Genomic DNA, 26,109 nt, shown 5'->3' on the forward strand with positions numbered 1-26,109 from the left:
AACAGAAGTTGGTCCCATAAACACTATTACCTCTCCCACCTTGTCTTTCTAATGTCTTGGGACCGACATGACTGCAGCAACACTGCATACAACAGCCATTCCGAGCAGTACATTAAATGATCTCCTGGCAGACATGGCTCCAGTGTATCTGTCTGACAAAGAGGCTCTGTTGAAAGTCCATATCTGGTACAAGAGCCTGACCTGAAATCTACTGTGTATATGGTGTACGTGGCACTTAGTACAGTGACCGAATGGGCTTTCCATTGTTGTAGTAAATCCACCCCCTTGAGAGTTGGTAGCTAATCAATTGATTTCTTCCATCAAGCAGCTGTATCTACTGTGGGGTTTGACTCGACCTATATTGCACAGGATTTGAAATTTTTCACAGCCCTGAGCTATGTAGCTAGGTTGACCTAATTTTCAGGATAGACCTGTCCTGAGGAATGAAATAGTTAACAATGCTGACATTTCAAATTACCCCCTGCCCAATGAGGGTGTCTATGCTGCACGCCAAGCTAAGGTCTATGGGACCTAGGCTTGTGGACACAGTGTTTCCAAGCCCTCCCTTGAGCATCCACGCCACAGTGTAAACCTGGGTGTCTCAGCCATGCTAATGAATCCATGCTGCACTACACAGACCTGACTCGAGTCTGCTGCTTGACCTGTGTCCCTGCTGCAAAATGACAGGGCTGGGACCTGAGTAACAGGAAGACTTGGGCTCTGACCCATCCCCTACTAGGGTCCCAGGACCCACGTCCTGAGCATTTGCTGATGTGAGTCAGTCTGACTTGTGTGTGGACAGAAGGGAGGTTTGGGCTCAAACCTGAGTCAGAGCCCAGGCTTACGCAGTGTAGACATATGATACGCCCTCAGTGAAATGAATGGGGCCATTTACACCTCTGAGGGTATGTCTTCTCTACCATCCGGATCGGTGGGCAGCAATCGATCCAGAGGGGATCGATTTATCACATCTAGTCTCGACACGATAAATCAATCCCCGGTGGATCGATTGCTGCCTGCCAATCTGGCCGGTGATGAAGACACACCCTGAGATGTCCCTGAATCTGTTTATACTCGGGGTCACACGTTGAGTTTTTCTTCACAACCATGAGAGCTAGACACTTATTTTATTCTCCATTAAAAACCTCTTTATAGAAGTAGTGGTACATGGTACTGGCTATTTCCAAGGCCTGATCTTATTCCTCAATGGGACTTTCTGCAAAATAAAGTACTATCTCATTCTGAAAAAGGATAGTAGAATCTGCAGATTGCATGTATCCAATAGCTGGCATTGTAAAGAGCCTGGGGCATTGTAAATTTCTATTTAAACTAGCTGTGTGCATCAGTTGTCATTTCCAGACAGATACAAAGGATATTCAAATTACTAGTGAAGCATAAAAATGGCATATTTATAAAAATGGGGCTATTCCTTTTAAAAACATTTATTTTTGTTAAACGGGAGCATTATAATAACTTCATTTGTTTCCTAGCTGATTTTTGTAGTTCGGTCAAGCCTACTGCCTGGCTTATAAACAATCCCTCTTTTTAAAAAAATATTTCCTTTTTTAGCTAAAAGTAGTCTGTTCTTGATCGGTTGCATGTTCAACCCTGACAACTACTGGGAGTAGTAATTGGCATTTAAATCTGATACCCCACACTAAAATAAGGGAAAGGTTAATGGGACTGTGCCTTTTTAACAGGTTATGTAAAGTTATTTAAAATAAATCTATGGCAAATCACAGCTTCCTTTTTAGTTAACTTTCTTTAATTAAAAAAAAAAAGCAGGCATCCTGGGGGGGGAATTAATCTAAGTAATGCTCAGCAATAACATACCACTTATTTTCAAAGCACTGTGCGGTCATTTATGACATTGATTATGGGTTTGCACTGCTGGTGTAGCCATGTTGATTCCAGAATATTAGAGACAAGGTGGGTGTGATAATATTTTATTGGACCAAATTCTACTGGTGTTTGAAAGCTTGTCTCTTTCACCAACAGAAGTTGGAACAGTAAAAGAAATGACCTCACCCACCTTGTCTCTCATTTATTACGGATAACTTTGACCGTTATACTCTGAAAAGTGACTAAACTTTTAATCAGGAGTGTCCATCTTTATTGACTCTCTGACACTAAAGCAGATTTGGGCTGTGTCTATGCTACACAGCCTCTGTTGGTATAGGTATGTCACCATAATCCCCTGACATAGATGCAGTTTACACTGACAGAAGGAGCTTTTCTACCAGTGAAGAAATGCCACCACCAGAATTATGTTTATGCTGACAAAAGCACTTCTCTGTCAGCATGGTGCATCGACTCTGGGGCTGACTCCTGACTGACATAGCAATGCCAATATAAGCTTTAAGTGTAGACCAAGCCTTGAGCGGCTTGTGTAAATGATGAATTTCTAAACAGCCAGCCTCAGAAGCTCAGCCTAGGGTTCTAGTGCGGAGGTGATGAGCTAATAAAAAAACAACAACTCATACCTAGTCACCAGCCATACCTATAAATAGGTTGCAATCTAAAGTGTATATCTCAAAATAAAGTTTGTGCTGTTGGAGCCTGGCTAACAATTTCATTGGTAATGGATGGGAAGGACTAGGATCCAGCTGGATCTCACCCTCCCCTGTAGCTGGATCAACTCTTCAATCTCAGCAGGAGAGAAAAGCAGTAATGCCTATCTGTCCCTGGACCTGCATAGGAGGGAACAAACCTTACTCCAAGCTGTATCCCACCATGCCACATATGTTAGAGCAGCACAGTGAAGTAAGAGGTGCTGGGAACTAATGCAGGTAAAGCTGTTTGGTAAATGAGTGCAACTTGACATAGTTGGAACCACCTGCTGGGCACTTGAGCCAAGGCCTTGTCTGCATAGGGAAGCTATTGAGAAATAAGGGGGGGTATGAGGTTTTGGTTTTTTTTTTTTTAAACGCGTAGCAAGCATCCTGCACTAACTCCCCATGTGGACATTTCTTTTCTCACTGTAGTTTACTGTAATCCACTTCCAAAGTGGATTAAGCCAAACTGGACAAAGGCACTTGGTGTAGAATGAGTGTCCATGTGGGGAGTTAGTGTGCGATAGCTAATCTGGACTATCAAACCCTTATTGTTTCCAAAGCACCAAATGACTTTGGGTGCCCAGCTTGAGATATTTTATCAAAGGGGCCTGGTTCTAGACATTCTTTGGTCCAGTGGTTAGGACACTAGTCTTTGGCTTGGGAGATGGGCGTTCCATTCGCCATCTGCAAAAGGGGGATGATAGAGCTCCTGTATCTCACAGCAAGGTTACATTAAAGATTGAGGCACTTAGATGCTATGATAGGGTGAGAAATATAAGTACTTAAGATGGATGGATGGACCTAGAATTTGTGGCAAAGTACACTGTATCTGAACTCTCAAGCACCCAGTTTGTTCCTCTTTAAATTGCATTATTTTTGTTGGTTTCAGCACATTAGGACCATGTCAACAAAGCAGATGGATACTGGTTTTAGCAAAACTGTGATCAAAAGTGCTCACTCTGTCTCTGTGCTAGGTTTCTGTGCCATCTAGTGGTGCCTCTAGACATCGTTGACCTGAAAGCTGTTTGATGCGCCTGCTGCTTCTGATCTCGTTTGCCTCCGTTTTACACTGCTGTTCCTCCATTGCTTTCAGTGGAACTACTCCTGATTTACACTGGGGGAAGAGCAGAATTAGGCCCAGAGTCTTACTGCATGAGTGAATTAGCAGTATAAGAGGCTATAATTCTGTGAGCGCTCGCTTGCTTTGTCAAGTGCATTCTACAGCATGAGAGGCTTTGAACCAAAATTAAAACAAGTGCTAGTCTATGTGAAAGAAACATCCGAAATGTAAATTTCAGCCCCGGACTAACTGCACTAATTTAAAAAATAGGCAGTAAATGGTAATAAGAGGCAATAAATTTGCCAGTGCAACCCACTGTCAAAGTTGGCTGCTTTTGCTGTAATGGGACACGTTTACCCAATAGTGTATTCCCCTCCCCCTTAAGCTTTCAGCTTGTTTTGCTAGTAATAAGAATCTCTATCTGCAACTACAGCAGGAGACTATTTTTAACACTGTTAACGAGTGATTAGAAGGTAGGGTGGAATATCGAACCAGTTTCCAGTCACCCATGAAAATTATCACATCATAACAGCAGGAGTTGGAATATGGTCATCTCACCCATGAAGGAGTCAGAAGTCTGCCTGCCTGTCTACAAATATAAACAAGCAAAAGAGAATTTCAGACTTTTTGGTAATATAGTCTTTTAATTTGATGATCTGGCCAGAGTGTATTATAGCTTCATATACAGCGATCACCGGGATTACATATGAAACAGTTGTGATGAATTTAACAATTCTTCAACTTGATGCCTTCTAATAGGGCTGGCAGAGCAGATCGCTTTGCCACTGTGTGTAAGAACTTGTCTGGACTACTGTGTCATGAGTCTTTACAAGAATTTATAACAAGTTCATTAATAAATATGGAGAGCCTTCATCTGATCTTCACTGATCCTCATCACGTAGAGTTTGTAAACTGATAAACACACATATTCAGCAAACTGGTATTTTAGAGCACTACATTCTCTTCTTTCCCCAAAAATTGAGTGCAGGGATTTCCTTTCTGGGGTAGTTTACAGGAGCCTGAAAACCTAATGATGTGGATTGCAGTGTAGTTGTATCTGTGTTGGTCCCAGGATATTTGAAAGACAAGGTGGGTGAGGTAATATATCTCATTGGACCAACTTCTGTTGGTGAGAGAGACAAGCTTTCGAGCCACACAAAGTTCTTCTTCAGCTCTGGGCTAGGTATTCTGTGTCATTGCTAAATGCAAGGTGAAACAGTGTTAACCACAAGGAGTTAACACATTGCAATGCAAGAGACCATTCCAGGTGATGTGGGCAGCTAACACCACTGCAGTCACAAAGGCAGGTTACAAATTGTTGTAATGAGCCATTGATCCAGTGTCATTACTAAGTCCATGATGTTTAGTATCTAGCAAAGTTATGAATTAAGTGCCTAGGATTGTCTTTGGAAGATCTCATACAGGTTCTTTGAGAATAAGGACAGAGGTCAGATATGCAGTGATTTGTTTTCTGAAAAGTGTTTGCCCGGGGTGATATGGTAATTTTGTCATCACTTTTCTGTGAGTGCTTCAAACGAGCGCATAATGATTCTCATTTCATCTGCAGAGTTTTGGGGCATTTGATGCACTGGATGAGGTATACCACATATGATAGGCATGCGCAGGACCCATGGATCTTGAAAGGTGTGTTGCAGGGTAGGAAGGTGTATTGATCATCATAACAGTGGAGATATGTCGGCAGGTTTTGAATCTGTTTTGGCAAGATCTAGTGCAGTGGTCACCAACTAGTTGATCCTAGAGAATCTCCCAATCGATCATGATCTCCAGCGGCACAGTGTAGCTGCTGCTAAGGCAGACTCCCTGCCTATCCCGGCCCCACGCTGCTCCTGGAAGCAGCCAGCACAGCCCTGGGGGCGGGGGGTGGGGGCAGGTGTCTCCCTCGGTGCGCTGCTCCTGCCTGCAAGCACTGCCCCCACAGCTCCCATTGGCCGGAGGAGCTGCAGGGTCAGTGCTTGCAGAGAGGGGCAGCGCACGGAGCCACGTGCTCCCCGCCCAGGGTAGGCAGAGAGCCTGCCTTAGCCTCGCTGCGCCTGCCACCGACTGGGAGCCACTGGAGGGAAGTGCTGCTCCTAAGGGAGGCTGCACCCCAAGCCCCATCCCTGAGCCTCTTCCCAGAGCCTGCACCCCAAACCTTCTCCTGCATCCCAACACTCTGCTCCAGCCCTGACCCCCTCTCAGAGCCTGCACCCCAGCACCCTGTACCCCCTCCTGCACCCCAACACTGTGCCCCAGCCCAGAGCTCCCTCCTGCACCCAAACTCCCTCCTAGATTTTGCACCCCTCACCCCCTCCTACACCCCAACCCCCTGCCCCAGGCTCAGCCCAGAGCCCCCTCCCACATGGCAAACCCCTCGGACCCAACCCAGAGTCCACACCTGCTCCTGAACCCCAACCCCCAGCCTGGTGAAAATGAGTGAGGGTGGGGGAGTGGGGGGATTGAGCGGGCGGGGCTTTGGGGAAGGGGCGAGGTAGATCTTGGGTTGCCCTTAGATTGAAAAAGTGATCTTGGGTTAAAAAGGTTGGAGACCACTGGTCTAGTGCTTCTTTGAATTGGTGGGGAGCTTGCTTCTGATGGTGTTTGGGGAGGTTGGGGGTTGTCTGAAGGCCAAGAGTGGAGGTTCATGAAATAAATCTTTCAGGATATGATCCCCATTGAGTATGGATTGTAATTATAAAGGGCAAGTCTCGACTACAAAATTAAGTTGACTTAAGTTATGTCAACATATAGTCACAGCATCGGTTTTACATGATCACACTATGCTCCTTCTGTTGGCAGTGCACATCCTCCTGCTCTCCCAGGAGAACTTTCACTGATTTAACTGTCAGTGTGGGGGGTGGACTGACAGCCAGAGCCCCACCACTGCCCGGGGCTGACAGTCTGATATAAGTAAGTGTCCACACTGACACTGCGTTGACCTAACTACATCAACCTAATCTCTGTGCCTCTTGTGGAGGTGAAGTTAAGTCGGTGTAACGGGCAACTTACATTAGCAGGAGCAACATTGTAGTGTAGATGCTTACAAACACTGTAATGTAGACCCCACTTTAATGATACCTCACGCGGAGTGGTATGTGACAATCACCTCACCCACTTGTCTTTCTAACAATATGGCATGTCTTCCATAATGCTTTGCTGACTGGATCAGTGTTTTTGTGCATATTCTGACTTGGAAAAGTCACTTCCTTAGTAAATGGGAGGCTGCTACTGAGATTGTGCTGATCAAGGTGTTACCTGTGACTTTAATGCCTGAGAGTATTTCCATTTCTGACCCCACTTCCCCGTCTCACTCCCACCAAACAGTTTCTGCAGAGGAAATAGAGAGGTTGCACTAGTATTTAAGAAAATCAGAAGTCATTGGTTGATGTCCATTATTAGATAGGAGTGGACATGTCTCAGTACTCTTCTCATCACCATAGTGATTAATCATTTGGAGCTGAAACTGAACAGAAACGTGGGAAGCACCAGATGGTAATTACAGAAGGCAATATAATATTTTGCCAAGTCTTTGTTAGGAAGAGGATATGTAGTGCATGGGAATGAAGACATCTTCTCCAGAGGGAACAGTACATCAGCATAATCAGAAATACAGTTGTGGATGAAAAGTCAAAAGGAGCAGCAAAAAATGCACTCTACCACCAACATTGTTGAAATGCAGAGGCATTGTAGCTGTGTGGGTCCCAGGATATTAGAGAGGCAAAGTGGGTGAGGTAAGATCCTTTATTGGACCAACTTCTGTTGGTTTGTCATATGTCTACAGTGGTGTTCAATGGGCCACTGCACTTTGAATGGTTCGCATAGTCTGTGCTAAGTACTTATGCTAATGCTTATACTTATGCTGTTTAACCATGTATTTAGCTGAGTACCTTTCCCAGACCTGTGGAAGAGTTCTGTGTAACTCAAAAGCTTCTCTTTCACCAACAGAAGCTGGTCCAATAAACAATATTTTCTCACCCATCTTGTCTTTCTACCATTGTTTAGAGGAAGAGTAAAGCTAGGCATGGGGGCAAATCTGGAGAAGTATTGACCACTCCCTGATGGCCAAGGGAAGAAATACCTCCTCCTGGAACATTGGTCACCAACTGGTAGATTGCAATCACTGAGACTGAGAGAGACTGTCAGAGGCTCCATTATTGACAAGTCGATCACGATAAGGTTGCCAACCCTCCTGCAGCCAAATGGGGAGGATTGGCCGCTAACAGTCCCGCAGAGCAGCGGTGCTAAGGCAGGCTCCCTGCCTGTCCTGGCCCCGTGCTGCTCCCAGAAGCAGCCAGCATGTCCAGCAATGGCTCCTGGGGGTGGGGTGGGGCAGGCAGCTCCGCCGCATGCTGCCCTCACCTGCAGGTACCACCCCCAAAGCTCCCATTGGCTGCGGTTCCCCATTCCCGGCCAATGGGAGCTTCACGGGCAGTGCCTGCAGGTGAGAGCAGCACGTGGTGCCATCTGCCCCTCTCTCCACCCCTGGAGCTGCTGCTGAACATGCCGGCTGCTTCTGGGAGCAGCGTGGGGCCAGGGCATGCAGGGAGCCTGCCTTAGCCTCACTGCACTGCTGCCGCCTGAGGTAAGCAGCACCCAGCTGCAGCCCACACCCTGAACCTCTTTCACCCAGCCCAGAACCCCCTTCTGCACCCCAAACCCCTCCCAGAGCCCATACCCTACACCCCAACCTGCTGCCTGAGCCTCCTCCCGGAGCCAGCACCCCACCCTCCTGCCCCGGACTCAGCCTGGAGCCCCTCGCAGACTCCACACCCCAATCCTGTCCCAGCCTGGGCAAAGCGAGTGATGGAGGGAGCGGGGATGGAATGAGTGGGGCGAGGCCTTGGAGAAGGGGCAGGGCAAGGGTGTTGGTGTGGTTACTGTTGTTTCTACATTTTCTTTAAAGTAGATCCTGGGTTGCACTCTAAATTCAAAAAGTGATCTTGTGCTTTAAAAGCTTGGAGACAATTTTCCTAGAGGAACCAATCCTTACCCATTACTGAGATAAAAACAAGTGCTCAGAGTTCTTGTACATACAAGTAAAGAGAAAATCCCAGTATCCTGGAAATTTGCTTTCTGCTTAAATCCCTCTGTTTTTTCACCTGTCTATGGTACTCTTCCCTTCCCTTCCCTCTCTAAATCAATCTGATGTAGCTGTGCACTGCTTTGTATGTGTTTAAAATATCCTCTGAGTGGAATGTTGATGGGTATATGATATGGGGTGTGTGTGTGTATGATATGAGAGAGGGGTGCATGCCTCATGTCATCCCAGTAAAAGATACACACCTTAAAAAAACGTTTTGGTGACAAATAAAAAGCTGGACAGTGGCAATATAACAACCTTTTATATTTTTACAATTTTCAATCTTGACATTCACAGTTTTATACTATCATCCTTATATCTTCAGTTTTTAAAGGAAAATCATTTTAACTATTGCAATTTCAAAGTTGTAATTTCATCTATATCAGCTTTGATGCAGGAATTGCTGGATAGACTTCTATGGCCTGTGTTAGACAGGAAGTCAGAGTAGATTTCATTCATATGTTTAAGGCTATGATAAAGACTCATTGCAATGTGAGCTGGAATGGCCGGAGTAGTAATATCAAAGAAGAAACTTATTGGAAAGCTACACCTAATGCTGGATCAGAAGAAGAAGAAAAACAGTTCTGACTAAATATGAAGTGTTAGTTTTCAGTGTTTTTGTTTTTGCAGAGCAGTGGCACTGGTATAACAAATCAGTCAAACTGGTGCAACTTTTGTGTATAAATTCTTATGGGTTTAAAACTGGTCACTGGTCTTTAGCTTGCACTGATAAGTTTGCAGGCCTGAGCTAATCAGCTATAAACCAGGATTAAACAATGATGAACAACTTTTTGTGTGTTATACTCTTAACTAAATCAATATATAATAAAACCCTTAGTTAAATAGGTATGACTGTGGGTAGACCAAGCCTTAAGGACCGTGGCCGATTGTCATTTAGTGTAAAGGGAGCTCAGCATATTTATACTAGCTGAGGATCTAGCCTCTCAGCTGCAAACTCTAGATTTTCAAGTGTAAAATTTGCTTATAGGTTATGTAGAGATGGCACATGAAAGAAGTATCCCTCTGGTGCATTAAATGGGTTATCTTTCAATGCAGCGAGTAGATATGTGGCAAGGGGGGGAAATTCCCAAAAGTGAGGGGCTTCTTAACTTATAAAAGTCCCAATGACTTACCATTCAGAGCTTAAGCAACAACAGTGGGTCAGAGTTAGACCTCCCTAGTCCTGCTACTGAGTAGTTGCTCACAAGTTCCATTGAAGCAGATGGGGATTATTGATGAGAACCACTCACCAAGGAAAGTGTGCAAGGGGCCCTGTGTATTGGGTCACGTCTTTTTGTCCACATAACTTTTGAATATTTTCAATCCCCCGTCCTCTGAGCTTATTCAGCTCAAGATACCTTATGAATGGGAGAAATTAGTGGCATGACTATAATTAGGAAAATGTACATATTAAGATACTCTGGACCTTTACTTCCTGAATACTTTCGGAGGCCAGTAGAAAGCACTACCAGTTGCCCTACATTAGTGAGTTGGCTTCTTTCAAATGCCATGAAGGGTAGAAAGAGCTCCTGGACAGTGTTTCTGCCATGAGATACTGCAGTAGTTACACATGTGAACTTGAACACTGATCCAGTGAGGTTTTTTCATGCAGTAATTGCAGCAGACATGTATGCTAGAGGAGATCAGTGTGAAAGTTAAGAGATGAGTGTGTAATATCAACAGGCAGTATGTTTTCTGGGCAGGCAGCACAGGGGAGTGGGCGGGGGGATGGGGGGGTGGAAATTCATGAATAAGACATGCTTGTGAAAAGAAGATCCCTCCCAGGTCAGAGGATTACCATGTACTGCCATCTGCCCAGCAATAATTACTCAGAAGTCATATTACTTAAGTTGCTTTAAAATTAAACCACAAAGCGCTGGAGGATACAAGTCACTATCAACAGGAAGACTGGGCCAATGACTTAATAGGTCATCCTCAGCTCTAACGTCTATCACTGTGGAACACTTTCATCTTGCCCAATAAAGACCCAAAATTCCTACCAGATCCACTAGTGCTACTTCACTGAAGCCCCAAGGAGCTGCACAGATATACCAAGGACGGAATTGGTCACTAAGGGACAAGTATAGCCTCAGAAATGACCCATCCTTGCTGACGGGGGGGCACAGTGAGGGTAGCTGGCTTCAACAGTGTTACTGAGCATGCTCAGCACAAACTAAGCAGTAAATCTTGGGGGAGTATGTGACCCTGCTAACCCTGCATTGCCTCTGTATAGCCTTGAGTCTCCAATGGATGCCAATGGGAATTGAAAGTATGAATCCAAGTATTGGATCCCTAATGTTTCCAAATCTCTAAAGACGGGGGAGAGAAATGAACTTGGCTATGTTGGCTTGTTTCTCATTTTCAGTCCTCCTGTAAATACATTCAATTGAGCAATTTTAAACAAGTTCAAATCCAGCTGCCAAGTAAGGGAACTTGCCAGTGTGAAAGCTTGTGGCATTGAATGCATCCCCCCATAATGGTAATTCTTTCCAAAGGATGGAAAACAAAGGGTTGCAGGGGGATTTTAAAGTGCTAGGAGTCTTTAGAAGGCCCAAGGGCAATGCTTCTCTAGTCAAATATTTCATTTATACAAGGCAAACTACTATGGTAGAATCACACAGGCTGGAAGTTATTTACTTAGAAGTAAATCACACTCATTTACAAAATAGTATATTAGCATGTGTAGTCATGCAACTGGCTGATGGAAAAAAACACAGAATGGCTGTGGTCTATTTCCTCCTGATTCACAATTGCGAATTATAAAAGTTCACGGAAAGAACTCTCCAGGAATAAAGCAGAAATGTCCATTGGCTAAAAGTATAAGTCTCGTCTTCTATCCTGAGACTGGATACCTGAAAAATACAGCAATATGAAAGTAGTCAGTACAGCACGAGCCTACATAAATTCTTAAAAGGTTTTAAAGAAATTTTCTTTTTTGGCACCTGGTGGTCATTTCATTGGGGCTATTTTAGTTCTGAGATAAATCACATCACGGAAAGTATAAAGAAGCCATGTGACCAGAGCAACCTCCCAAATGTGGGAGAAAGAGCTAAGGTGAGATACCGGCAATAATACTGGAAGCCTGAAGGATCTGGGGATTATTGCTCTGCTAGCACTAACATTGTAACTGCTGCTGCAGGGTGTGGTGTTTCTAACATCTCTACTAAAACAAGGAGATCATACTAGAGTTGTGTAGGATGAAAGTAAATCTACCCTAGAGGTAGACAGTTGAGAAACACAGCTATGAAGTGTCCCAACTAGCAGAGCAAACCACGGTCTCCACAAAGAAACATGACTATTCTTAGAAGTATGTAGCACACCTGGAACTACACCTTGTTGAAGATTACAAGAGCTCATTCCAATTTCATTGACACTGTTTTACTGTAACTGCTGGTTCCATTACCTACCTGAACTGGCAGGAGTGATGCTGGGGTTTCCTGGGCTTTGATAGGAGCTGGCTTTCCTTTCTTAATTTTAAGGGGAAAAAACATAAGCTGTAGTGGTACAACACTAAAAGTAGAATACACAGGCAGTAGTTCTTACATGAAACATTGTGCTTTTGCAACCCAGGACCATTGCACAGCATTCTGTGCTTTTATAAATGTAAATATCAGCAGGTCTAGAAAAAAGTCCCTAGTGCATAGAGAAGTATCCTCTCTTGGTGAGAGCCAAGAACTAGAAGTCAGAATTCCTAGGGCCTGATTATAGACTGCAAGGGGAGTAGCTGTAATGACTCGCTGTGTGAACTTGAGCACGTAACTTAATTTTTCTGTGCAGTAGATTGCCCGTATGCACAGTGGTATGTCACAGGGCTGTTAGAGCTTTTCAGACCTATTAAAGCCTCCTGAGATCCTCAAAGGGAAGACAGTAGTTGGAGAATGGCAACATTCCCCCCCCCCCCCGACAGTTTTTCCCTGACATTTTGATTTTTTTAAAGTTTCAACCAGCTCTGATGTTAGCATTATTGCTTCTCTGTCCTGACCCTATGCTCACTCACCCAGCCTACATGAAATGCTTCCTGCTAGTGTAAGCGTGAGTTCCATATGCTTTAATACCCAGACCCACACTGCCAGACCTTAATTAGAATCCTATAAATCCAGAGCAAATTGTTAATGTAGTAAGAACAACACTTAGTATTTGCAAATATTAACAATGGCAAACATTACACCCTGCAAGGAGAAATCTAGGAAATACATGTGCAATGGAAACACAAAGCTAAGTCCATCTATTAATGGACCTAAAGCAAAAAAAATTCTGTTTCAGAAATACACACTGCGTTTTCCATATGGGGTCTGAGAACAAAGACACACTCTGTGGTCTGACTTGAGAATCTCCTCTCTCCTTTTCAGCTCCACTAATGTGAGTAATGATGGAAGCCCTTGCAGAGATGAGATGGCAGCCTGTCCAGGCAGACAGGAGGCTGAGTGTTCACCTGTTTATATTCATGGCTGGATAGTTTTAAACACCTCCTACTCTGAATTGCTTTGTTAATATATCATTGCCCCTTCCTGCTGTGGACAGACATTCAGCTGTCTGGCCCATAGCAGATGCGCTACACATTCCCCAGTGTCTCTTTAAGGAGTTTTAAAAACCATTTTCTTGTGAAATTAATGGGGAGAAGGGGCCAGATTGACAGCCCTGGTTAGAGAAGTCCTGTGTTAACCCAGAGAACAGGGATAGCATAGGCAGCAGCAGTGCCAGCATCCCCACCAGTGTGTCCAACCCAGCCTGGAGGAACATCGAGGGGAGAGCTTCAATGTCCACCTCTGTTCAGCCCTAGGTGGGTCTGAGACTAATAATGGTGCCAATTAGTCCCAACTGCAGTGGCTGACTTTGTGATGTGGGTGCCAGGGAAATGGACTAAACTCCTCTCTCCTGGGTCCCTGAAAGATGTAAATTTTGGTCACAAAGCTCTTTAGGGCAGAGACCATCTTTTTGTTCAGTGACTGGCACCTATCCAAATGGGATCACCTATGGGTGCAACCATGTTACAAATAACTAACTACCAGATTTCCCTGGTGACTGAGTTTGTCTGAAGCTGTTCTGTCGTATGTTTCTGCCCCCCATCACCGTAGTATTGGAGCATCTCACAGTCTTTAATGTATTTATCCTCATTTCAGCTCTGGGAGCACAGCAGTGCTATCAACCCCATTTTACAGATCACCTCCCTGTCCCTCTGTTCCCTAAGTGACTTGTCCAAGGTCACACAGGAAGCTGTGGCAGAGCAGGGACTTGAACCCAGGTCTTCCAAATCCTAGTGTCTTAACCCCTGGACTACTTTAATCCCTTTTGGAAAGGAACAGGGGTAGCCATAGTGTGAATTACACCCTGTCTATAGAGTCTACTGAACATCATGTTAAATATTTATTCAGTAGTGTTTGAAGTGAATATTAGTGCCGTTTCCTGGGTCTAGCTGGGAGACCAGCATGGCTCAAGGACCAGCCTTTTAGCCCAATTATTGTTGTAATGGGGAGGGGAAAAAACTCTTAGGCACATGGACTTTTTTTTTTATGGGTGCTGTGGTTTGTTTCTATATATGGGGTATAATTAATGCCTACACAATAGTCATAATGCTCAAATAATATCTAAACGTTCTACTCCATTTATAGCCATACTCTGAGCTTCCAGCACACACCCAGCTGTTTGTTACCCACTTTGAAATCTACCGGTGAAAAGTGATATATAAGAGCTAGGGGCACTCAATCATTTGTGTGTGTTCTGAATATATTGTCGCTTACTTACATATTCGGTGTCTCCTCAACATAACACAGAGGAGAAAGAGTGTGCAAGAAACTATAGAGGAAACAATTATGGTGCTACACTATGCAGCCAACACACAATTCCCAAGTACTACAGTACATATCATTGATGCTCCGTTGAAAATACTTCCAGCCAAAGGCTCTGAATTGTTAACTTACAACCTTGTCTTGTGTATCATTTTAGGTTGCTATAAGGGACGTTATTGGGATGTAATATTGATTGTGTATTGCTTATTGTGCTAAACATAAGGGGGCAAGTCGGAGAACACAAGTAATGGGGTTATTAGGCTTTGCTGTGGTTAAAGGCTGATTTTATTAGTATGAGACTTTGTGGAAGTAGTTATGCTAAAGGCTGAGTTTTAATTAGAAGTTAGCAGGCCCAAGAAGTTAAGCCCAGGTCATTAATTCTGGACTCTTATTCTGAGAGAGAGAGAGAGAAGTGACCACAGTGGTACAATACATCCCAGAATTATAAAAGTAATTCTGCAATAAGGGAGTTCTGGCAATTTGGTAACTAGGCAGTTAATTCCTATGCATTAATGCAGTCTAAGAAATAATTGATGTTTAGTGATTAAAAGCATAATTTACAGAGATCCAGAATGCCACATACGAATAAGAGACCGGTATTAATCTTGTTATGGTCCAATATATCACATCAAGATTAGGTATAAAAGTTCCAGTCTAGTTCCCTGGTTTTTGGCTTCCTGAACTGGTGTCAGCTAACTCGTGGCCTTCAGGAGTGCTCTGCTCACTGTGTATTCAGCTCTATCTCTAAGTGTTGTAAGTGTGCTATCGTATCGTATGGCTTAAAAGTAGCTGCTATGTATAAGGCTTTCTGCTGTTTGGTTATATTGATGAGTAGAATTGTGGTTTCTATGTAAAGGGTCAACTGAATATGTATATCTCGCTTGCAAATCAAGTCAGTCCTGTAATGAAAGAAAGAGAAACTTCTGTATAGCCCACTTTTTTGAAAGAACCTGTGAAAATCAATGTGTGTGTGTGATAGGTTTATAGTTTCATTATTTGATCAGGCTACAGAATAAACTGGATTGAAGAGGAGCTAGACTGAATGAGTCTGCTTTTACCACCTTCAGGCATAGATTTTTATTTTTCATTTATAAGGGCAAATCACAGTAAAAGGAATAGTAAATATTTTCTTACCTTCCCCAGGAGTTAAACTTTGACTCATATTTTGTAACCTAGCTGATCCAGTAATACAGGCTGAGTTAGAGCTTTGCTTCACGATAGATTCCTGGCTAGATGCTGGGCACCTTTCCTGTTGCAGAAAATCAAGAAGAGAACCGTATTTCCCATCAGACATTGGTCCCTGCACCATATGAGGGTCAGGCAAGGGGCGAGGATATCCTGAATCAGTAAGATGTGGATTAGCTATTGAAGGGAAGTGCCACAACTCTGCAGGCTGAATAGGGGGATTCCGCAGAACTGATGCCTGATGGTGGTCTGTAGCAGCAGCCGACAAATTCAGATCAGAATTTGATGTGTTTGTAGCAGGAGATGATTGATATGACTTGGTCCAATGAGAAGAGAAATTCCACTGATGGGGAGACATGTGGCTATCTAGTTTTAAAGAAAAGAGTGAAGCTTTATTGAAGTTCTTATTTACTTTTCCAAGACAATTTCCAACTAACTTTTATGGGAATTTTATCTAAGTAAAGGCTGCAAAATTTCATCCAGATTACATAAAAGGAAACTCTTACAATAATTGACTTATTTAGTACAATACTAGTTTTTAAAAAACAAATCTACACTAGAATAGACTAACCTAGAAAGTCACTACCACCTCTAACTGTGACTGTGAAACATCTCAGGCATTTTTTCTGAGGGGTGGGTGGCATAGGGTTCCTCGATGTCTGAATTTTTTTTGTCTTAAATTCTGCAGCAGCCCTGATTAACTGCCTTCCCTACTTGCCCACCTCCTGGGGAAGAGTAGCCAATCAGAGGTGGTTTCCCTGCAGACAGCAGAAATTTGGGTGGAGGGCTGGAGCTTCTCATGTCATGGCAAGACAAACTCTCTTCAGTTTAATTTTAAAAAATGATCTAAAACGATGTCCTACATTGGAGACAGGTGGAGACTTTCTTCATAAAGTAGAGCCCTGATCCTGCCCTTGGACCCATGCAGAGATTCACTGGGGATCCACACAGGCGGGCCCAATGGCTTACCCATGAAATCCTAGGTACAAGATCAAGGCTTTGAAAGAATGATTTCACTCTTGATCAGAATTTGGACTCCTTTGTGAAAATGGGGCTACATAGAAGTAATTTGATAATTTGGCCCTCAGTGTCTAAATGTCCCAGCATAACTCTCTAGTGAGTTAAACAGCAGCATTGCATTGAAACACACACTGATGGAAAACTGCTCACCATTCTTCAGGGTAACATCCTCACTCTTGTGCTTTGTGCTCAGATCTTGTGGGTTCTTGGCATTGCTTAACGCTCTAGAAAAGTGTTCATCTATCACACTGTTAAGGTCCCCTTGAAAGTAAGTAAATACAACACTCTGAGACCCCCATTCTGTTTTCACAGGCTGTTTGCTTTTACTCAGTGTTGGAGAGTTTTTCCTTTCTGCTTCCATCTTCAGTAACTAGTAGTGCCTATGAACAAAAACAAGGACTTTTGAACCAAAGTTGTATTGCCAATGTTGGGTTTGATCATCTCCCCACTGAAGTTAGTAGGACTTGAAGGACCGCTTTCAGTAGAAGTGGAGTCAGATCCTGTATCTGGGCTCCTGCTTGCTGCACTCTCCCTCTTCCCACCAATTTGCACAAGGACTTACAAACCCTGTGTGTACATGATTGCTAGCTCAGATTCGATGGGTGCAGATGGATATCTGTACAGGAATGCCAATAAAAGAGCTAAATGATGCCAACTGGCCAGGTTGGTCCTTGCAGTAAGATTTATAATCTATAGGTGCAAAGGGTGGTATGAGGATGGATAAATTTATCTCTGCTACATAGTTTCTGTGCATGTATAGGATCAATGGCTGGAGCTCCCAAATAAGGCAGAAAGAAAGGGTGAGGTGGGAGGGAACCAGTGACACGAGCTGTTCACTCACTAAGCAGTCCTCTTTTGGAAGGCACTGTGCCTAGACGCCATGTGTCCTGCCTGGTATTATCCAAGTCACGAAATGGGAGCCTGATGGTCCATTGGCATTAGCTCTAGGAAGGAATCGTGTCCATCTGGCCGAGCTGGCAAAAATAGTATTAAGATGGTCTTAGTCAGCAGCCACTGTGCCAGTCTCTCAGGCAGTGTACTCTATGCTGTCTCATGGTGGTGCCACAGAACCATTACGGAAGTTACTCAACTGTTACACTTAATGTTAAATTAATATTTATCCTGAGGATCAAAGAGTGCACTTCAGGGATTCCCAACACATTCCAATGTTTGTTTAAAATAGCCCTTTCAAGCTTATATAATAAAAATATTGCTTGCACACAAGCATAGATGGATACAAGGTAATAGCTATGCCATACTAGCGTCAGAAGCATTTGCAGAAGCCCTAGATTTATGACCACGTGTCTATAGTCTCTGAACAGCTGCAAGTTAAATTTGTTTGCTTGGCCCACTCAACTCATTTTCTATCATTTAAAACCAGTGCTGGCAAGTGCCTGCTTGGCATCAGTTATTGTTCTCTAGTACCACTGGACCAACTGTAGTACAGGAGCTATTCTTTGTAACCTCTATAGGAGATGGCATGGTCTAGTGTTTAGCATGGGAACCTGGGAATCAGAACTACGGGGGTCCCAGTATTGTCTGTTGCATGCATACAATTCCCAGAGAGGTCAAGGGAAGTGGCATGGATGCAATAATTGAGCTCAAAAGTTCTATGCTACAAATTCAAAAATGTCAGACTTCCAAAAAACAACAAACCCCCCATAATTAGCCCCTAAATTGAGAGACAAATTCTTTTGTCTTAATTCCTACATCAGTCCTGGTTGGCAACTCTTCCCCAGAAGGTGGGCAGGTACGGAAGGCAACTACTCAGAAGAGGTTTTCCCTCCAGGCAGGGCTGAAGCTTCTCACAGTTGTGGCAAGACAACTTCCAGTCCCGGCTGAAATCACAAGGGTTGGCAATACTGACTTACTGTGTGACCTTGGAGCAAGTCAGTTCAACTCTCTGAGCTTCATTTATTCCATTAATAAAATGGGAGACCACCTTCTCTTAGCTCACAGAGCTAGTGAGCAAATGGATTTTCTGTCCCCCAGGAAATTTAGACATTCTGAAATTTATTTTAGAATTTATTTTGTGGAATATTTCAAGATTTGACTTTATCCTGATTTGGGATGAAAATAATGTGATTTAGAAACATCAAAATGACCTTGTCAAAACACTTTAGCCAATAAGGTTGAAACTTCATTTTATAAAGTTTAAAAAGTTAATTTTTTAAAGTAAAAATGAAATGTCTAAATTAAATACTCCTTTGAATTTTTCCCTCAAATGTTGTCAAAGTTAACACATTCTCACAGAACACCTTCAATCTGACTAACAGCATTTTGCAATGAAAGTGGTGATGAATTTTTTGACCAACTCTGTTCTGAGGTATTAAGGTTGATTCACTAATGTCTGGGAAATGCTTTGAGATCCTTTAAGGAACAGATCTCAAAAAATGGCTCTGGCTCCAGAGTCTTGCTACCGTCAACATAAGAATGTTATATCAGAGAGGGAAAGGAAAACCCTGCACCATGTTCTCTTATGACACTTACTTCAGTGGAACTTAGACACATAGTCTAACCTGAATGTGTAAGGAACTATCAAGTGACAAACCAAACACAAACAGATGATGCTCTGTATATTTTAATTTATATTTCATTTCACGGGGCAGGAGAAACAAGCATTGGCCCAGCTCAGATATTCAAGTCAGGGAATTCCAAAAAACTTTCAAAGCCTCTCAGGATTAAATCACATCTTGCCACACACAAATGATTGCCCCTATCTAGATAAGCTTTTTTTCTTGTTCAAGGCAGGCTGTGTATAAATTGCCATATAAGAAATCCTTTGATTACCATATAGTGGACTTTCCAAGGCACTGCTAGGAGTGCATTTATTCATACTAGGCTCACTGAGACCAGCATTTCCCTAACTCATTTTAAACAAATCTTTTGTTGGATAGGTGTAAACACTGATGAAATTTGCCATCAGTTTAAATGTGAATCATTAGCAAAGGGACTGCATTTTGGAAAGTGATGCTGAAGAGACTTGGAGTCTGGTGGATAACCAACTCAACTTGAGCTCCCAAGTATGATGCTGCAGTTAAGAAAGCTAAGATCTATGAAAAAGAACAGGAGTACTTGTGGCATCTTGGAGACTAACATTTATTTGAGCATAAATGTGTTAGTCTCTAACATGCCGCAAGTACTCCTGTTCTTTTCATGGATACAGACTAACACGGCTGCTACTCTGAAACCTAAGATCTATGGATGTATAAGCAGAGGAATATACAGTGGCAGTAGAGAGATGGTATTACCTCTCTATACAGCATAGGTGCAATCTTCAGCAGAATAGTGTGTCCAATTCTCATGTCCACACTTTGAAAAGTATATTCACAAATTGGAATGGGTTTAAAAAAGATTCAATAATGAGGTCTGGAAAACCTGCCTTACTGTGAGAGACTAAAGCAGCTCAGTATTTATCTTATCCAGGAGAAAGCTGAAGAGGTGACTTGATCACAGTCTTTACACACCTATGTGGGAATTACATTTCTGATCCTAGCACTTCTGATCTTTACCTTTAGCAGAAAGATGTAATGAAATCAAATGGCTGGAAGTTAAAAGCAGACATAAAAAAAGTAGACTAAAAATTAGGTGCAATTAAAAAAATTTGAGATCTTATGTTTATACACATTTCCTAGTACAAAGAGGTCCTGCTTCGTGATTGGGGCCTCTAGTGCTATCACAGAAATTAATAAATGGAAGGTTCAAAGAGGAAGCCTCGAAGAGCTTGGACTCCAATACACCAGAAAAGCACACTATTCCTACTTGATTCTCCACTGTCATTGTTCATATTCTGCACCAAACAGCACAGCTGATTTACCTTAGTGAAGAAATAGTGGCTTTTACTTTGCCTTGATTTGGGAAATCTCAGGCCTACATTCAGCTGCATCATGTAAATTCTAGTATGAATCATTAAGTGGGACTCTCTACATCTGAGTCCACAGGTGGTTTTTTCAGGCTAGTGGAAGGGATTATGCTCAGGATCACTTGCTGCCAGAGCACTTGCAGGAGTCAAATCTATCCCATGCCTCACTTTTAGAGGGATGGCAAGCACTCTGTGATTGAACTCTCCCTAATGAATGCTCTTTTAAAAACACCTGTTCCAAGATTTCCTCCCTGTTGTTTGTGATTACACATTAAAAATTCATTAAGATTGTACAATCAAGCACTCAATTTCCAGGCCAAAGGACGACTACTCATTACAAATCACTGATAATGTCCCTAGATCACCCTAGTTAACCATCCTCAAGCTATTCAAGACTTTAAATTGCATCCAGAGGCAGGGTTTTTTTTCCAGTACGAGTGCTCAGGCATCTTCAACTCCTCTCACTTAGTGAAAAGGGCTGCGTAGTTACAGCACTAGACAAGATACAACAAAGTACTATGAGAAAATAATCAGTATCTATCTAGTTTTCCATACCATGCTCATACTCATGGTATCTGTGCACCTAAAACCATGAAATACTGTTTGAAGCCAACTTGTGGCAATAGAATCATGACTCAGGTCATTTCTATCTACCCATCCCCTAGAATTAATCATTTGGACAAGGTTTGAGTGATAGGGAGGTTGACAGTATAAAGGCAGGGCCAAGATTTGGGCGGTATGTTAACCACCCCAACCTTAACTTCCCACTCCTCCATCTCCAGCAGGAAGACTACAAAGAGGTAGCATACATTGTGACCATTTGCCCTGGAAGCCACTAGTTCACTTGCCTACCACAAACTCCTCTTAAACGCATTTTGACAGTAATGTATTGATTCAGGGTGGACGAATACAAACAGGGTAGGATTTAAGATTTTTTTTTTAAAAAACCTCTTATTGAAATACAAGGACAGACTTATTGCCTTAAAAATGTATCCCCAGAGAGTCTCCCCCAACTGTAGTGAGACTTGGTGCAGGTAAGAACATAAGAACTGCCATACTGAGTCAGACCAAAGGTCCATCTAGCACAGTATCCTGTCTTCCAACAGTGGCCAGTGCAGGTGCCCCAGAGGGAATGAACAGGTAATCATCAAGTGATCCATCCCATTGTCCATTCCCACCTTCTGGTTGTATAAAGTTCATTTGCTCTTTGAGAGCCAAGGTGTGTAGCTAGCAAGTCCCAGGAAATCCGAATGGTTAGAGTTGCTGCAGATGACAAGGCTCTGCACTGGTTCTCCAACAGACAGTGTCTCATGGAAAAACTTTGTCCTCTGTTCCCTGCTGCCCAGAGATCCAGAACTGCCTGGAAAAAAATTTCTCCTTTTTCTCACTGTTTTTCCAAGCAGCATACAAACAGCTCAGTGAAAGCCTCACCCTTTTCCAAATACATGTGGAGAAGTTACTATAAGAGTATTGAAACCACAACAGGATTCTCTTACCTTATTTTTACTGCCTTCAATTGAGCCACACTGGGAGACTATCCACACTCTGAACAGTCATGCTGTGGTATGCAGTGGCGTCTGTGATCCTTTCCCAGCATGGACGTGTGAGTTTTGCAGAAGAATCCAGGGAGTGTGCATGAACTCCCTAGCTGCTTTCTACCCCTCTAGCTGTGACTGAACTAGGCGTTTCCTTCAGCTTGTTACTAAGAATGCATGAAATGCACTCCAACAAGTCAACCAGGTTAGGTTGTTTCAGGAATGAGGAAAATAGGCTTTTAAAAATAGGATTTTGTTGACAATGTGTACATAATCAAGGAGACAATATCTACATTGAAGAACAGTTCCTAGTAATAAAAAAAAAAAAAGTGGCAAAGAACCACTGGCTACGTGACCAGGGTCAAAAATGTTACCTTCCTACAAAAGGTCAGACATACCTGAAGTCACTTATATAGATTGTATTCAACATTGAAGAGGAAAGGTTGCTTAGATGCCACTCCCAGATGCCTTATTTTCCATTTTCCCTTTCTCCTACCCAACCTTACATCCCTCTGCTTTCTGGTCCCACTGAAGTGATGGCTATAGCCGTGTATGTGAGTACAACAAAAAGCATCTGTTCAACAGAATACAAGAGTTAGGTTGCTTGCTTGCTTAACAACTTTCTCTGTCCTAAACACTTTCTACCCTGTCATCTTGATGCAAGTTACCCAGCAGAAGCTGCAATTCTGCAATTAAGTTTGGTTTTAGTCTGCCTATCCATTTTCAGAAACTTTTTTATAGCACAAGAGAGAAAAAATAGAATGTATAGATTGTAAAGTAACCTTACCAGAGATACAAAGTCTGGCTCTAAAATATCAGTGTATATGTACACATGCATTAAAATTCCTGTTCAACCACAATTTATAAATATTAATTCATGCTACCTTAACAAAAAAAAAAAACTTACAAAACAAATCAAATGAGGAATTAGCCTAAAAACACTGATCAGAGAAGCAAAGACTGGCTCGTTTATTAAAAAGGTAGTATAAAACACAACCCCTTTAAGAAACAAAAAAAAATTCAAGACAAATCAAGAGCTTCGATTCTGTCACAGGGCTAGAAATTATAAGTATGAAGGAATATTTTTTTAAAAAGTACTTTTCAGAATGAGAATTTTAAATGGTAAATTCAATTTCGCTCTAAGGGAAAAGCCAATTAGAAAAACTCAATTTATTGAAAGACTTAATCTTACAATATTACAACAGTAATATTACATAATGGGTCAGTGCAAAATTGTAACACTAGCTGTGAAAGCCATTTTTTATTTCTATAACCATATTTGATAGCACTTTCAGAATACCTTAATACCAAAAACGTCAAGCCCTGCATAATCCAGCACACTCACATCAATTTAACACAACTTCCTTAATATACAAAATTTAATTTGTCATACTACAGCGTATTTTCTCAAATTCAGAAAAAAATAAAACTGAGTCCAATGAAAAATCTAAAGCGGTGTGATATCTTAGAAAGACTTTAGCCAGGTTGTAATATAGAGTTTAAGATGTGGATACTGATTCACTGTACTATTCAAAGGTCAGTGTAGTTTTATGAAGCATCTAATACCTGTACACTTTAGTGAACTGGGACTAAATATTCAACAAAATTAAATAGTTTAGCCTTGTGAATGAAATCTGGGACAAGTTTTTAGGTCAAAATGCACTGCATTTAATACATTAATTATTTTAAGCAAATTGCAATCCCTGTACAAAATGAAACATATTAAGGATTGAAATTCAGTTGTTAAGTATATCCAGCTGTATTTTAAAAGTGAAAGTCAGCAGGAGCAACAAACATTTTGATGCAAAATGAAACTAAACTATCCCTACACCTCCTCTCTTCAGACACGTACATGCAAATGTGAAAAACACTTAAATCTGCTCCTTTGCGGCTTTTTCCCCCTTTTCCAGTCTGATTTTTGCATAGTATTTAATTGGTTTAGTTTTACCACCTCTTATGCACATAAGCATCTATGAATCATTAGACTATTATTCAATTATAAAATGACAGATCAGTATGATTTGGCCATTCAATACTAATCTATTCATTATTTTGAACTTGGCAATATTATCCACACTTTATATAAGTGCACACTATTTAATATTCCCCCCTTTGTATTTAAATTCTTTTAAATACACTCATACACTACCTAAATCTACGAGCAAGATCTTCAGAAAGCAGGTCTTTGAATTTGAGCTACATTGATTACTGACAAATCCTTCCAATTTACTGCTAGACCAGAAACAGTTGGTCTTTTCATAAGACACTATAATATATATATTTTTAAAAAGGGCGGGGGGGAGAGATAACTTCTTGAAATGTTCACTTTTGACAAGACCTGTTTTCTCTGCTAACTGTAACAACTTCATAAAGGTATCCAGGCAGAAACAGCACAGATCAGATTAGGAAAACATCTTTCAAAAGCTAAGGTTTAAAGTAGGGTCTGAAAGCAAGCAGTATATTGACAGCACGTTGGTATGAAACATAAGGAAAACTGGAAACCCATATTGAATCCTGATCTTGCCATCTTTACTGAATTGAGGGGATCAGGGACTCAATCCTATAAAACTGTACTCACAAGAGCAGTCTACTTCAGTGGGACTGGTTATGTGAGAGTTTTGTAAGTCTCAGGCCATGTGACAAGACTCAAGTTTTCTGCTACTTTTGGACTGTACCCATGTAAAACTATTTTGGGGGTAGATATTGAATTTCAGAAGTTTATTACTACAGTCACTTGGCATAAAAACACTTGCTAGACGTCTAAAAAAATTATTAAACAATAATACATTCACAAGTTCTGCTCGTCTGCAGATCAGAGTTAAGAATTCCACACTATCCATTAATTTATTGTACTGTAATATTAGAATTCATAATCATGTGCTTCAAATTCATGTTTTGTGATCAAGTGATTCACTATAACCAGATTGCAAACTGTAATTTCCCCTATAAGCTAATGAATTATGAAAACTTTCATAATTACTGTATATAATAAAAAGGGGAAAGTATTCTAACTTAAAACCACTATTTATATAAACACCCCACTGAAAAGTCATTTGTCTCACTATTTGTTTTCCAATCACTATCACAATTCTTGTATTGTTCATGGATAAGCAGCTGCTTTTAAAAAAATATTTTCCCTATTTTACTGTCAAAGCATAAAAGGAAGGTGAAGAGAGGTGTACCAACTTCAATGTTAAGATCTCATTGTAGACTGTTGTTTGGCTAGAAGCGGAAACAAATGGTTCAGAATTTCAGGCAGTGTCATGAAAATAATTTTTATATTCTTAGAAATTATTTCAAAATGCCAGCAAAATAGTTTTGTTTTGTTTTTGTTGTTGCTTTGTTTCCAGTCTGAAATAAGGAAAATTTAAAACTTACCCCACTCAAATTTCAGTAGGTAGGCAAGCCAATCAAATTTTAAATCAACTGAGAGGGAAGTTACTGTACATACATCAATTCCTTAGTTTTACATGGGTTTTTAAGCATATTGTTAAATAGTCAATACTAAATTATATTTGATTTGACACTAACTGATAAGTCATTGTAGTACTGTAAAATATTCATTTAAGCATTCTCTACAGCAACTTCAATTCCCCTTTTTAATTGGTACATTGAACTGCCCAGAATGTTTTATATAATTAATTAGGACCTCTAGAAATCTAACAAAGCATGCTAGCTTGACAGGTCCAAAGCCTAGAGTTTGGGAGCTAGAACAGAGAAGCACTGAAAACAATGCCCATGGTATTAAGCTGCATGTTGCACACACAAGCTTTAAGTATTCATGTTTGTAATCATGACAATGGTTAACTACATACTGTACCAGCAGAAACATTTTGTTTAGAACTATATGGGCTAGAGATAATTTGAATTTGACACTATCCATAATTATATGCTAGCCAACATAGAATCCCTAAACAAATCAGAAGCACTTATTTTGCTAAGGTTTATAATTCATGATGTGCTCAAAGGTGGGAAAAGAATCTACTGAGATAGTGAGAATTTAATGGTTTCCTCTCAAGGGCATAATCA

At 41.6% G+C, this 26,109-nt stretch overlaps 1 protein-coding gene and 1 long non-coding RNA gene across 3 annotated transcripts in view; one reads left to right on the top strand and one right to left on the bottom strand.

Annotated features, from left to right (window-relative positions):
• Window positions 1–26,109, top strand: part of LOC120371367 — a 98,090-nt gene that overhangs the window by 62,455 nt on the left and 9,526 nt on the right. The gene's annotated exons all lie outside the window — the stretch shown is intronic.
• On the bottom strand, window positions 10,650–22,377 carry VGLL1 (vestigial like family member 1). The gene is made up of 5 exons (XM_039487024.1): window positions 22,042–22,377; window positions 16,834–17,063; window positions 15,613–16,029; window positions 12,100–12,159; window positions 10,650–11,544 (listed from the first exon to the last, which is right to left on the bottom strand). The coding sequence occupies exons 2-5, from the start codon at window positions 17,042–17,044 to the stop codon at window positions 11,504–11,506; spliced, it is 729 nt and encodes a 242-aa protein (XP_039342958.1). The 5' UTR covers window positions 17,045–17,063; window positions 22,042–22,377; the 3' UTR covers window positions 10,650–11,503.

Source organism: Mauremys reevesii, linkage group 9 (genome assembly GCF_016161935.1).
Source record: "Mauremys reevesii isolate NIE-2019 linkage group 9, ASM1616193v1, whole genome shotgun sequence".
NCBI classification, from domain to species: Eukaryota; Metazoa; Chordata; order Testudines; family Geoemydidae; genus Mauremys; species Mauremys reevesii.

Coding starts and splice junctions, on each gene's coding strand:
- VGLL1 (XM_039487024.1), bottom strand. CDS start 17,044: ATGGAAGCAGAAAGGAAAAACTCTCCAACACTGAGTAAAAGCAAACAG. Junction 12,160..15,612: donor AAGTTTAACTCCTGGGGAAG/GTAAGAAAATAT, acceptor CTTAAAATTAAG/AAAGGAAAGCCAGCTCCTAT. Junction 11,545..12,099: donor CATCACTCCTGCCAGTTCAG/GTAGGTAATGGA, acceptor TGTATTTTTCAG/GTATCCAGTCTCAGGATAGA.